Source organism: Lepidochelys kempii, chromosome 1 (genome assembly GCF_965140265.1).
Source record: "Lepidochelys kempii isolate rLepKem1 chromosome 1, rLepKem1.hap2, whole genome shotgun sequence".
NCBI lineage: Eukaryota > Metazoa > Chordata > Testudines > Cheloniidae > Lepidochelys > Lepidochelys kempii.
In genome coordinates, this window is record NC_133256.1 from 115,833,881 (window position 1) to 115,846,599 (window position 12,719).

Consider the following 12,719-nt stretch of genomic DNA (forward strand, 5'->3'; position numbering starts at 1 on the left):
CTCCTATGTGTATAATTAGGCATTAAGGCCCAGGTCCTCAAAAGTATTTAGGCACCTTATTCCCACTAATTAGTTAGGTGGCTAACTACCTTTGAGGATCTGAGCCTAAGTCCCTCACTGCTGAATTGGATTTCAGCAGATAAAAGAGATTTCCTGGATTCTTGGTCATGACTCTGTAACAGGGAGACAGCCTAATGAAAAGTTTCTTCTCTTCAAAACATTGTGAGTACGGTGTGAGAGGCTGCCACATCACACCATCTACGAAAGCAGAATCACATAACATAATAGGATGTTACTTAGTTTGGAATGTAGCAGACCACTTTGAAAAAAATATCTTTCCTAGAGTGCTACATCCAGTTATATAAACTCTTCTCCCCTCTCTTTCCTCAACACCTACCCTTGATCATGTTTAAAAAATTCCAGATTGGGGAGGGTGAGAAGATAGGAAATAAAAAATCCAGCCTGCAGGTGGTGCAGAAGACAGTGTGAAGTATTCCTTTTGAAATACAGCCTTCCTCACAAAGGTTACTGTTGTTCCTATTTAGACCCATTTGAAGAACTTGAATGTGTCTGCATTTTCTCCGTGATTGAAATCAAATCACTATATGAGTGCATTGTTTGGTTTTCATCACCAGAGGTCACTGAGACACTTTTGCTCTTTGCTAAAAGTGTTCCTTTTCCAGCAGATAGCATGAGAGAATGTAGGGCTCTCGCCTAACTTTGATTAGGCTGTGAAGATTGGAACAGAAAAAGACAGAGATAAGAGTGAAAAAAAAATAGTAAAAAAGGCTGTTAAAGGGGAGTCACTCATCAGCTTTTGAAATGAGTATATTTCATATGAAGACTGATAGTGTCTGTGTTTCTGTTTTTGGCTGCATATGCATCTTGTGTCCTGGTGTATACCTCATCCCCTGGAGACAGGGTCTGTACTTCCAGTCTTGGTGCTGGGTTTACAGCTTAACCCTGGCTCTTGATACATCAGCTGAGGGTAAGGTATTTCACAGGGAAGGTTATTTTCACTAGGGTGGTAGAAAAAAAGGGGAAAAAAGCTCTCATTCCAAATAGCAGGATTTGACTAGTAAATTGGCCAGCAACCATTAACTGAATTTGAATCTGTGTTTGCATGTTTATGAAAATGATGAGGGAGTAGATTTGGGATTAGTCATTGGTGACAATGAGGAATTCAAACCAAAAGATCCATTTGAGCCGGCAATAATGTGAGTGTTGGTGTTTGCAGCTGATACCCCAGTATAACAGATTGAGCCAAACACAGAGGCAGTCAGAGATTGCTTTAGAAAAAAAGTACAATACATGAATGAATTGTTAGCAATGATGATCCATTGTTACAACAATTATTACTGACCTTCCTGCAGTTATTGATTGTACAAAAGTAAACACTTCAGTTTCTACAAGCAGGAAAATAATGTTCGTTTCAAACAGTACTGGTGGAATAAAAAAATACTTAACTCATATATTGCTTTTTAGATCTCAAAAATGCTTTCCAAGGAAGATATCGTTATCCCATTTTACAGATGAGAAAATTGAGGCACAGAAAGCTGAAAGGACTCGCTTCTGGCCAGTGGCAGGTCCAGTAACAGAACTCAAGTTTCCTAACTCTGGTGCCCACTCCACTGGACCACACTGGGTAAAAAGAGATTCAGTTTCAGACTCCAAGAAATAAGTCAATTTGCTGCAAATTCTTCACTTCTCTTTTTCCTTACACGTCTATTCGGTTTTGTTGGAGTGTCTGAGAGGTGTGTGTTTGCATAATATACCTATATCAGAGATCAAATTAGATAGTTTTTTTTGTCAACAGAGATCAGTCATCATTCTGAATGTAACTACCTTTTCTCATCAGTCCACCAGACTTAGGTGGTACAGGGAAGGGTGGCTAGTTTGAATAATATTGTTGTCTTCAACAGAAGTAAAAAAAGTATAACCCTCCTAGCTTCCCAGTGGAGGTAATGAAGGCTCATAGGAGAAACATACAACTTTCAGTGCTTTATATTGTTAACAAGCCTCTTCCTGAATTGAAATTATATCACGGGAGGTTGGTGTTTACACAAATAGTGTAGCACACACTGGGGGACCAATGTTTTAGTTTGCAACAACATAATTGGGGGAATTTTTGCATTCAAAGGCCATGTCTACTATAGCAGCATAGCTATGCAACTGTAGCTATGCCAGCGTAACCCCATAGTGTAGATACAGCCTACTCTGACATAAGGGGTTTTTTCGTTGGTTTAGGACCAATGTTAGCTAGGCAGATATAGGCATTCTTCCATCAACCCAGCTGCATCTTCACCAGAAATTAGGTTGGCATAGTTATGTCATTCAGCCGTGTGGATCTGTCACACAGTGATGTAGCTGTCAACCTAAGTTTCAAGTATAGGCCCAGGCCAAACTTAGTGACAGACTAACATTGCCAGATGACATCTGACCTCACAAGTAAATAAAGGCAAGTCAATGGTATCCACACTGTAAGGTTCATCCTGGCATGCTGTATTATTTATTGTTTGTATTACTGCTTCAGGTGGGTACATAGGTTTACATTCTCTTCTAATGTAAAGGCATAACCCAAATAGCCCCTGGCACATTGTTTTTGTCCAGATATCTTCTTTTAACTTGGACTGTAGGAGATTAAACATTCTTAAACAGCAGGTGTTTTTCACTGACTCCAGGTAGTTTACAAACAACATCCTTTCCATTCAAGTTCTTCCACTTTTGTGCAGCCAATAAGAGAGACAGTTTCAGTCCATTGTTTTGTTCATCTGAAGAAGTTTCAGTCATCTGAATGCCTAAGGAGTGGAAAGATGGTTTTGGGGTCACAGAGTCTCTTTGTTGAAGTTTCTTCATCTTTTAAATGAGGATATCAATATTAATATTTGCTTAACTCACATGGGTTCAGGGACTCTAAATTAACCGCTCTTTGAAAAATATGACAACATCTTTTCTGAAAGGTGCTATGCAAGTTCAAAGTCCTATTATTGTTACTCATGTATTACTCACACTGTATATATTGGTGGGTCTAAGGGGAAATGAGTAAATCTGCTTTCAGCAAGCAGAAACTTTTCAATCTCCTCTTTCATTCACTGGTGGTTGGTTTCTCCCAGATTACCCACCCAACAAAAGCCTTTTGAGATTGGAAATTTTTCCTGGGGTAAAGACAAACTGAACTGGCTAAAGGGTAGTTGTTTTTATTACAAGAGGACTTAAAAAAAAATAAGAGCCCATTTACTTCAGCAATGAGGAATACCTATTGTTATTCATTGTTTCTTATCATTGTGGATAATATTGTAAAGCCAAGATCAAATAGTAGGTGCTTGATTCAAGGGCTCCTAGTGCCCTGGAATTAGTAGCTGAAGTAGTGATACAGCGATAGTGTTACAGCAGATTCATTTCAAATACTAAAAAGAACAGGAGGACTTGTGGCACCTTAGAGACTAACCAATTTATTTGCGCATGAGCTTTCGTGAGCTACAGCTCACTTCATCGGATGCATACTGTGGAAAATACAGAAGATGTTTTTATACACACAAAGCATGAAAAAATGGGTGTTTATCACTACAAAAGGTGGGGGGAGAGAAAACCTTTTGTAGTGGTAAACACCCATTTTTTCACGGTTTGCGCATATAAAAAGATCTTCTATACTTTTCTCAGTATGCATCCGATGAAGTGAGCTGTAGCTCACGAAAGCTCATGCGCAAATAAATTGGTTAGTCTCTAAGGTGCCACAAGTCCTCCTGTTCTTTTTGCGAATACAGACTAACACGGCTGTTACTCTGAAACATTTCAAATACTGTGAGGTAGAGTCATATTCAACAAACTAACTGATCTGTTGTCGCTAGAAAAATATTAACTAGATGTCTAGCTATTTGATTTGTGGCTGCATGCAGCCGGTTAGATCTCAAGTTATTGTTTGTGCCTACAATGGGCACAAAAATATGGGCACAGTTATTGCTGGTCCAAAATTGCACTCACGGCTGAAAATCAAGCCCTCAACTTATTTTTTTTTAGATTGTCTCTCTGTTGTATTTTAATAGAAAGGTCAGGTAATGGGAATCTAAATTGCTCAAGGAGAATGGATGGACTACAACAAATAAGAATGAATATTGGTCTTGAAATTTTACACCTGTGAAACCAAAGCTACAATGAGTTTCACTTGAGAAAGTAAATAAACTAGGCAATTTAGCACCATAGCTTTCTAGTCCTTTTAACGGGGCCAGTCTATTACTCATACTGCCTGCCCTCTTTGATTTCAAAGTTCTTAATTATAGTGTGTTTTGCAACTAAAAATGCTTGCATTATTTGTCCTACTAGAGGAAATAATCTATCTTCTTGGTTGTGTGTGGGTAACATTTTTTAACTCTAACAAGGAGGGTGAGGTAATATCTTTTATTGGACCAACTTCTGTTGGTCAAAAGAGACACGCTTTTGAGCTACACAGAGCTCTTCTTAAAATCACTGTGCAAGTTCAAAAGCTTGTCTCTCTGACCTACAGAAGTTGGTCCAATAAAAGAAATTACCTCCCTCACCTTGTCTCTCTAATATCCTGGGACCCACACAGCCACAACCACCATTGTTTAATCGTTAATTTAAGACAGGTATGCAAGTCAGCATAAAAAGTTAAAACACTGTAAGTTTGAAATAAGAACACTTGAGAAAGTTCAAAATGAAAACATTTTGAAGTCTATGGTAAGTGTGGTACCAACTCTTGTACTTTATCATAAATCTCTCAATGTTTGGTATTTTTCTTAAAGCCTCAGCTTCTGGAGTCAAGTGATTCCATAAGGATCTCAGCTCTAATTAAAAGGAAGGGTAAGATTTTTGTCCTTGTGATTGCAGAGAAAAGCTTGCAAACATTAATTCTAAAGGCTTAAGAAACAGAAGGCAAAGAACTCGAGGTTTATTATTATTTAAAAATCGCATTATTTTGAAGCCAATCGCATGGGGTTTGGGGGGGGCAGCTGACTCATGATTTTCAGCACATGGGGTTGCAAAACTGTAAGTCTCCCCATTTTTGTGACGTTTGAAATTTTTCATTGCCTTTAAATACAGGTTATCTTTGAAAAAGATAGGTTTCAGAGGAACAGCCGTGTTAGTCTGTATTCGCAAAAAGAAAAGGAGTACTTGTGGCACCTTAGAGACTAACCAATTTATTTGAGCATGAGCTTTCGTGAGCTACAGCTCACTTCATCAGATGTTTACCGTGGAAACTGCAGCAGACTTTATATACACACAGAAATCATGAAACAATACCTCCTCCCACCCCACTGTCCTGCTGGTAATAGCTTAGAGATTGGTACACTAAGGGTGAAATTCACCTGTTCAAAGTCAGAACAGTACTTCGACTTAAGCAGACCTTTTGCTGGCCCATTGCATGGGGGTGATTTTCATTCTGTTTTAAGTTATAAATCAGTGCAGTAACTGTTCTGCAAAAACATGGTTGTGAAATCCTCATTCAGACAAAACTTTCATGGAAGTTAGCAAGAATTTTGACTTGACTATGGGGCCTGGGCCCCAAATCAAATGTACAGAGTACAAAGTCAAAACATGAAGTGACATTAGATGTATATTATAGTGATTGTTTAGGTATCCATTCAGTAAAAATCCCTGCTCATTTTCAAAAACCATATTAATGGTCTTCTTTAGAACATGTGCCGCATTTGGGAATATTTTGTTAACTGGCCTCATTTTACTTTTGTTTTTATCATGTAAATTATGGGCCAGGTCAGGCCATCAAGCAGGTGTTTCAATGGCTTTAAAACTGATAACATGAAATGGACCTATGTTATTTCAGTAGGAATTTCTCTAGAAGCACAGTGCCACAATGAGAATTTAGCAGGACATTTGGTTTATAATGCACAGACACTTCCCCCCACACAGCAATCAGATCCAGTGACTCCTGTATGCTACACGCTGGAGCACGTTTGCATACTTGGGCAGTCTGGTCAACTGTGGTGGTGAGCTCTCCACGCTGATCAAACAGGAAATGAGTTCCCGGGGCTTTTCCTGTTTACCTGGCTGAAGTGCAGTGGAGTTGAAAATGTTGTCCAGAATGGACACATTGGAGCACTCTGGGACACCTCCCAGCAGCCAAACAAGTCGAAATACACTGTGCGGTGTCTACACTACCCCTAATTCAACCAGAGAAGCTCAAATCTAGTGCTACTCCTCTCATTGAGGTGGAGTACAGACGTCGATTTTAAAAGCCCTTTAGGTTGGCAGGAAGGACTCCATAGTGTAGAGAAGCACATTATAAATTCGACCTAATGCAGGAAATGTCGATCTAACCACGTAGTGTAGACCAGCCCTGATTCAGCAAGCCTAGAGGTGCCGGGGCTCAGCCCTGACAAGCCCTGGCACAAATTAAGCACTGCTATTCTTCTATCTTGTTGCTTCAGCCACATCAGTTCTCTCTTTGCATCCCTCTACTGGCTCCTCCTTCTCCACTGCATTAAACACAAACTACTTGTCCTCACTTATAAGGCCTTTCACAGCCTACCCCTGCCCTACCTATCATTTCTTATGTAGCATCAAAACATCAGTTCCCACATTTGTAATACAAGTGATGCCTGTCTTAGCTGCCCGTTTGTAAAATTTTCTAACAAACACCTTTGATCTTTTCTTCCTTTTTACCTCTTATGCATGGAAGGAGTTCCTAAAAATATCCTCAAAGCCACTGTTACTGTCATTTCAACCCTAACAGCTGATCCTCTTTCAGTATGGTTTGACTTTCCCTAAGTACATAGTGCATTACTTATGCCCATGATAAAAAATAATAATGTAACATTATAGTCATTGGCAAACATTTTATGTGGACATCTGCAGTATTGCTTCTTGGTTAATGGCCAACTAAACCATTAACAGCAACTAATGGTGTAGAAGAAAAATTTCCTCCAGAGCTACTTTCTAATTGCTAGAAAAGCAAACTAAAAATACCCTTTGCAGGTTTAGGGCCAGATCCTCAGCTGGTGCAAACAGATGTAACTCCATTGACTTCAATCACTCTGTGCTGATTTACAACAGCTGAGGATCTGGCCCATTGATTTCTGAAAAAATAAAAGCATAGAAATAAACAAACAAATAGGATGAGACTTGTCTCAGTCTCCCCATTGATTTTATTTGTATCTTTAAAAGACGTGCAAAAAAATCAGATAAAATAAATAGCCGCTTACATGAAATTTTAAAATATGCTTGCTCCTTGCTCACGTTTGAATGGTCTTTAAACACTCTCCACCCATCCAGAGTTTTTAAAGAATTAAAGGGTACATTTTAAGCACACTTTTAAAAATTCTCACCTGAGCCTACCCCCAATTCTGATGGATCCCTTTTTCCCAGGTAACCCCCATGGCACCAGTGGCCAGTTGCTTGACATGCAACAGTAGCTACCCCATGCCTCTCCTTGAGATGACTTTCCCCACAGAAAGCCCACCATGAAGTCTTGTGAAAGAGGAAATGTGCTGCATGAACAATTCATAATGGTTCTTCTTTATAGTGAATCTCTTCTCAAATTCTCTTCCTTGATTCTCTCTTCATCCAGAATCTCACAGACTTCTCTGAGGAGAACACTGATGCAGTACAGACATTTCACTCTGTTTTCACTATCCACCCTCCCCCTCACCATCCTCTCAACCCCTCCCCAACTTTCTCTCCACCACCTTGGTCTCGGTCCCTGAGGAGTCGCTCCAACTTGCAGCATCTAACCACTCAGCTGATCCTCTTGTTCCATCCTCCTACCTGACCCTGGAGTGCATGGTACGCCACTCTCTGCAGACGGTTTCTATGTATCTATGCTGCTCTATGAAACTGCAATAGTTCCACTGCTGTAGGAACCTTATGTGGGCTCTGTGAGATAGGGTGGATTTCACCCTAAAAGAGGTATGAAATGGTAATTAGATAGTTTGCACTGCACGTTAAGAAAATACCAGGTGGATGTGTAAAGCGACCTTTTAAAATAATTTGATTTCAACTGGATAACACACCAATTTAATTTGTTTTGTTTTTTCCCCAAGTCAATACAAATATCAACAGGGTCTCAAATACACCCTATAGTTTTCCAATGTCATGGGCAAGTGAGAGCAGATCAGATTCAGGGTACACCTCTGCACTGCTGGATGTGGTGAATTTCCAGATATTTTCCTGCTCTGCTCTGATTGGCATGGTGGAGACTTTGACTAAAAAAGCCAGTATAACTCATTAGATATTCAACAAAGTGTCCTGATGTTATTAGAGATGGACGTGAGCCACCATGTTCAGATCTGGACTTTCCCAAAGTTTGGCTTATTTGAATCTAGGATTTTAGTTCAAGCTACGAAAAAGATGGGGCAGCTATAACGTTTGGACCTGGACTCAAACTTTTCCAAAGTTAAGGGATTATCTGATCTAGGGATTTGGTTTAAATCTATCCCAAGTTATTATATACAATTGTCTTTTTTGTTTCATACAACAAAGTGGGATTTTGTTTTTGGCTTTTTAGAAATTTCATTCATTGTTTATTCAGTGCCAGTACAAAAGACAAGATCCATTCTTCTGTTAATAATTGTGCCAATGCCTCTGTAATATTAAGGAAGATTAATACTTTCTGTGCATATAATGGAAAAATATGAATAGGACTTAAGTTTCATCAAATCTTTGTATGCATTTAACATAGATGATATGCTTCATTCTAAACTTCTGAATACTCTTTTGAATTGTGAACAGAAAGAAGAAGTGTTCTTTTTCCCCAGTGGTACTTGCCAAATTTTATGGATCAGATCAGAACATATGTGTATGTGTGTATATATATATATATATATATACACACACACACACACACACACACACCCTCATCCAGAAAAGAATGTTACCATTTGCTTAACTTTAAGCATGTGAGGGAGCTTGTGAGGGATTACTCATGAGCTCAATTTAAGCACATGCTTAAGTGCTTTGCTGGATCATAGCCATAGGACAGAATATAGAATTATGAGATACTATAAATATTCACACACATTTCACTGATGGTAAGTTAAGTTAACGTACACCTCTCTTCCAGCAGATACTGTAGACATTTACTATTGTGCCATTCAGTGGCTTCAGGCAAACAACCTTCAATCTGAGTGTTCAAGTACTGATTCTACACAGAACTTCTAAAAACCTTTACACTGTGCTTAGAACTGGCATCAGAATTAGTTCAAAGGTCCCAAGATAAACATTGTAATTATGGTTCATATAAGAACTTTGCTATTTTCTCCAGAATGGGGGGTTTGGGGCTTTGTGGAAATGTCTTACATTTCTTTTCTCTGCTGCCCATTTAACTGATGGCCTTGATGCGGCGACTGCTCCTTCCTCCTCTTCTGATTCATATCCCTGTATTTCTTCTTCAAACACTGCGTCAAACTGGGGCTTTGGCATTAAAGCCGGTCTTCTTATTCTAGCTGTGTGATCCTGCTTGCTTGGGGTTCCCCTCTGATCTGCAAAATCTGACAGTTTCTCTCTTCTATCTAACCGCTCCATCAGAACCATCTCCTGTTGACGACGGTTTGCTCCAAGTGAGCCTGCTCGGAGCTGTGGACTGAACATGACGGAGACCACTGAATCAGAATCACTGCTGTAATCACCTGGACATTAACACAAAAGGGATTGGTATTATTAGAAAAAAAGAGAGTATTTTATTAAGAACTATTAAAAGAAAATACTTAATATAATAGAGTATTATTCTGAGGTCATAGATGTTACACTGGAGCTGTAGTGCTTGGGGTAATTACTGTAAAATAATGTACATGTTATTATGAGGGACAATTAAAATAACCTATATTTCTTAAGTAGTGGAGAGACAATGGATTTTTGGCAAATAGTGCATCCTGTATTGGGCTTTGTTCTACCCTTAAACCTTAATAAATGAGCGTACTCTGCTCCATGTTAATAGCTCTCAATGCTGCTATGGTCATATTATCCCATGCAGGAAACTCATTCTTGTAAGTTTTAATGTTCTGCAAGTTATTCAAGCAGATAACCAAACCCATAATTCTGAAGCATTACAAAAAACACAACCTAGACCTGAATGTGATTGATGAAAGGTTTCCAACTGGAACATTACAGGTCACCTGCAATTAGCAAGACCAAAATAACCAGTTGCACCTGAAGGTTTGGCTTCAGGGCTCTTTGATTAACCTGGGTGTGTCAGAGGAAGAGACTTCTCTGAAGTCAAAGTTCCGTAACCGTATTAGAAACACACCCTTTGGCACCCAAGGCACTTCCATGGTCTCTGGTGCAAAACTTTTGCCTACAACAAGGTGAACTAGCCCTCTTGTCCTATTTATTTAACTAAGAAAATCTTTGTTCTTTCATTAATTACAGACCGTCTGAAGGTGTAAAATAAATTAGCCACACTATTACATAATTACTCATAAAAAATACAGGAACCTTCAAATAAGCAAAAATACATGAAGGGTTATAAAACAGATTATATCCTATTGCAATTAAACACACACATAGTTGTCTCAGAGAAAATGGACAATATGAAGAAAAAAATTTAAACTCTGAAAGAGGACTGGACATAATAAGGTGGCTTATATCTATATCTAGCCATATGGGGTAATCGGTGCTACAAAGTGTCAGACATATTGGTCATAGAAATATTTACTTGTGTGAAACAGGAGAAAAATGACCACTATTTTGAAATTTGGTTAATTTGTGTTACCATGCTGTTTTGGATACTCAAGCAACCAAAGCCCCAGATCCTCACATGTATTTAGATGCCTAGTCCCATGGGCTCTGTCAAAGTGACTAATTTTCTTTGCATCTCACTGTGTTCTGCTGAAGTTTGTTTTGCCTTCCCTGATTATTACCAGTGGGTAGCACAAGCTTCTGATTATTGTAAACTCCCTGCATAGATTCACTGATGTATCTTTAAAACTATATGCCCTGAGCTAGATTCTCAGCCCAGCCTCAGCTGCTTTGCACCATTCCTGGGGTATGTTCCAAATTCTCCAATGAAATAATAGGAGATTTGCTAATGGCAGCAATAAGGAAAGGTTAGGCCCTAAGAAAGGGATTGCAATAGATTTTCATATCATAGACTGTTGTGCTGAAATATTTAACAGCTTTTTAACAGGGCTGATATCCCTTGACCCAGTGGTGAGCTGGAGCCGGTTCATGCAAACCGGTTGTTAAATTTTGAAGCCGGTTTAGAACCGGTTTAGACTTCGGCGATGGGTCCCTCACTCGCTCCGGATCTTTGGCAGTCCTTCAGTGCCGCTGAAGACTCAGAGCAACTGAAGGACGTGCCACCGAAGTGCCACCGAAGATCCGGAGCGACTGAAGGAACCGGTTCTTCAGCTTTTGGCAGCTCATCACTGCCTTGACCCATAAATCCTGTTAGTTACCACCTGTTTTATAGCTGTAGTTCAGAAATCTCTTTGGAAATAAATAACTTTGAAGGTTTTGGCTGGGATCTTATCAAGGGCTCCTTACTGTGTTATGCACCCAATGTATGCACAACCTGAAGTGGGTAGTTTGCTTACACGGATCACAAACACTTTCTTTTGTTTCAATAGGAAAAAAGAAATGGAACAGAGTAAATCATTTTGCACATGCAGGAAACAAGCAACATTTGGCTTTTCACTATTTTTCCTACAAAGGTGATTTAAAAAATAGTGTCATTCACTGCCAGATTTTTAATTTTGGCAAAACTGAATAGCCATTTTCAACAAAAGTGTGTTTCAGGAGTCCATATGTAAACAAAAAGCGGAAAGGTGTCTAGTGGCACATGATCTAACAGGTAGGATAATGGACAGAGAGTTAACAGACCTAGGTTCCATGCCTAGCTCCAACACTGGCCGGCTGTGTGACCTTGACAAGTCACATCACTGCTCTTGACCTCTGTTTCTCCTCCCACGCAGCGTCTGTCTTGTCTACTTAAATTGTAAGCTGTTCAGAGTAGAACTGCATCTTACTCTGTGTATGTAGAATACATGCTACAAGAGGGTCTGATCTGCTACTGTCATACCAAGAAGAAGAAGAAGAAGAAAAATGTATATCACAGTGGAGATGAGGGAAGAGACAATAGACACTTTGGGGCAGATTGTGTCTGAACCCCCAGGTGTCTTCCTGGCTCTTGAGGCAACTACAATGGACTCTGGGAAATATAAGGGGAGCCAAAAGACATTCTAGTTTTCCATCATTTAGGGAAAACAGGGAACGGTGCCCTCTACGTTTCTGAAGGTTGGATCCTCTGGCCTGGAGGGCTGTAGATGTTGGTAACTTGATGTAAGCGAGAAAACTGTTTAGGCAAAAATTGTAACTTGCTAAAATTCAGTTTTAGTCACTAGAAAGTGTGTTATGTTTTGTTTGTCACCTCACCTGTCTCTTTCTCCTGCTTAGTATTATTTAACTCTTTGTTGCTTATTAATAAACTTATTCTTAGTTTTATTATAAACCATCTCAGTGCTGTTATATTGAAGTAAAGAGCGAACCAGCAGGCTAGTCCCATGAGAGGGAACTTGAGAACTGGGATTCAGTGATTGTTACCTTGCAAGGCAAGGATCAGACTAGCAGAATCTTGAGGAGTTTGCTGGATAGACTGGTGTAGCAGGAACCTGACCGACAATCTAAACTCCAGCAAAGTTCGCCCTGGCTGAGGCGAAGGGGTAACACAGTGGCTTATTGGTTCTGGGTGTCCTGAGCAGATGACCACAGTTGGTGCCATGTAAACACCATGGAGAGACAGATAGGTGAAG

At 39.6% G+C, this 12,719-nt stretch overlaps 1 protein-coding gene across 2 annotated transcripts in view; it reads right to left on the reverse strand.

The window, feature by feature from the left end:
• Nucleotides 1-1,477: 1,477 nt before the first annotated feature.
• Nucleotides 1,478-12,719, reverse strand: part of SLC9A4 (solute carrier family 9 member A4) — a 69,143-nt gene continuing 57,901 nt past the window's right edge. The window contains exons 12-13 of one of the 2 annotated variants that reach the window (XM_073351570.1): nt 9,271-9,599; nt 1,478-2,798 (exon numbers count right to left, since the gene is read on the reverse strand). In XM_073351570.1, coding sequence (XP_073207671.1) covers nt 2,787-2,798; nt 9,271-9,599 — 341 coding nt within the window. In that variant the 3' untranslated portion in view covers nt 1,478-2,786. Of the gene's footprint in view, nt 2,799-8,566; nt 9,600-12,719 lie in introns of those variants that run through there. The other variant, XM_073351561.1, reaches the window with a different exon arrangement.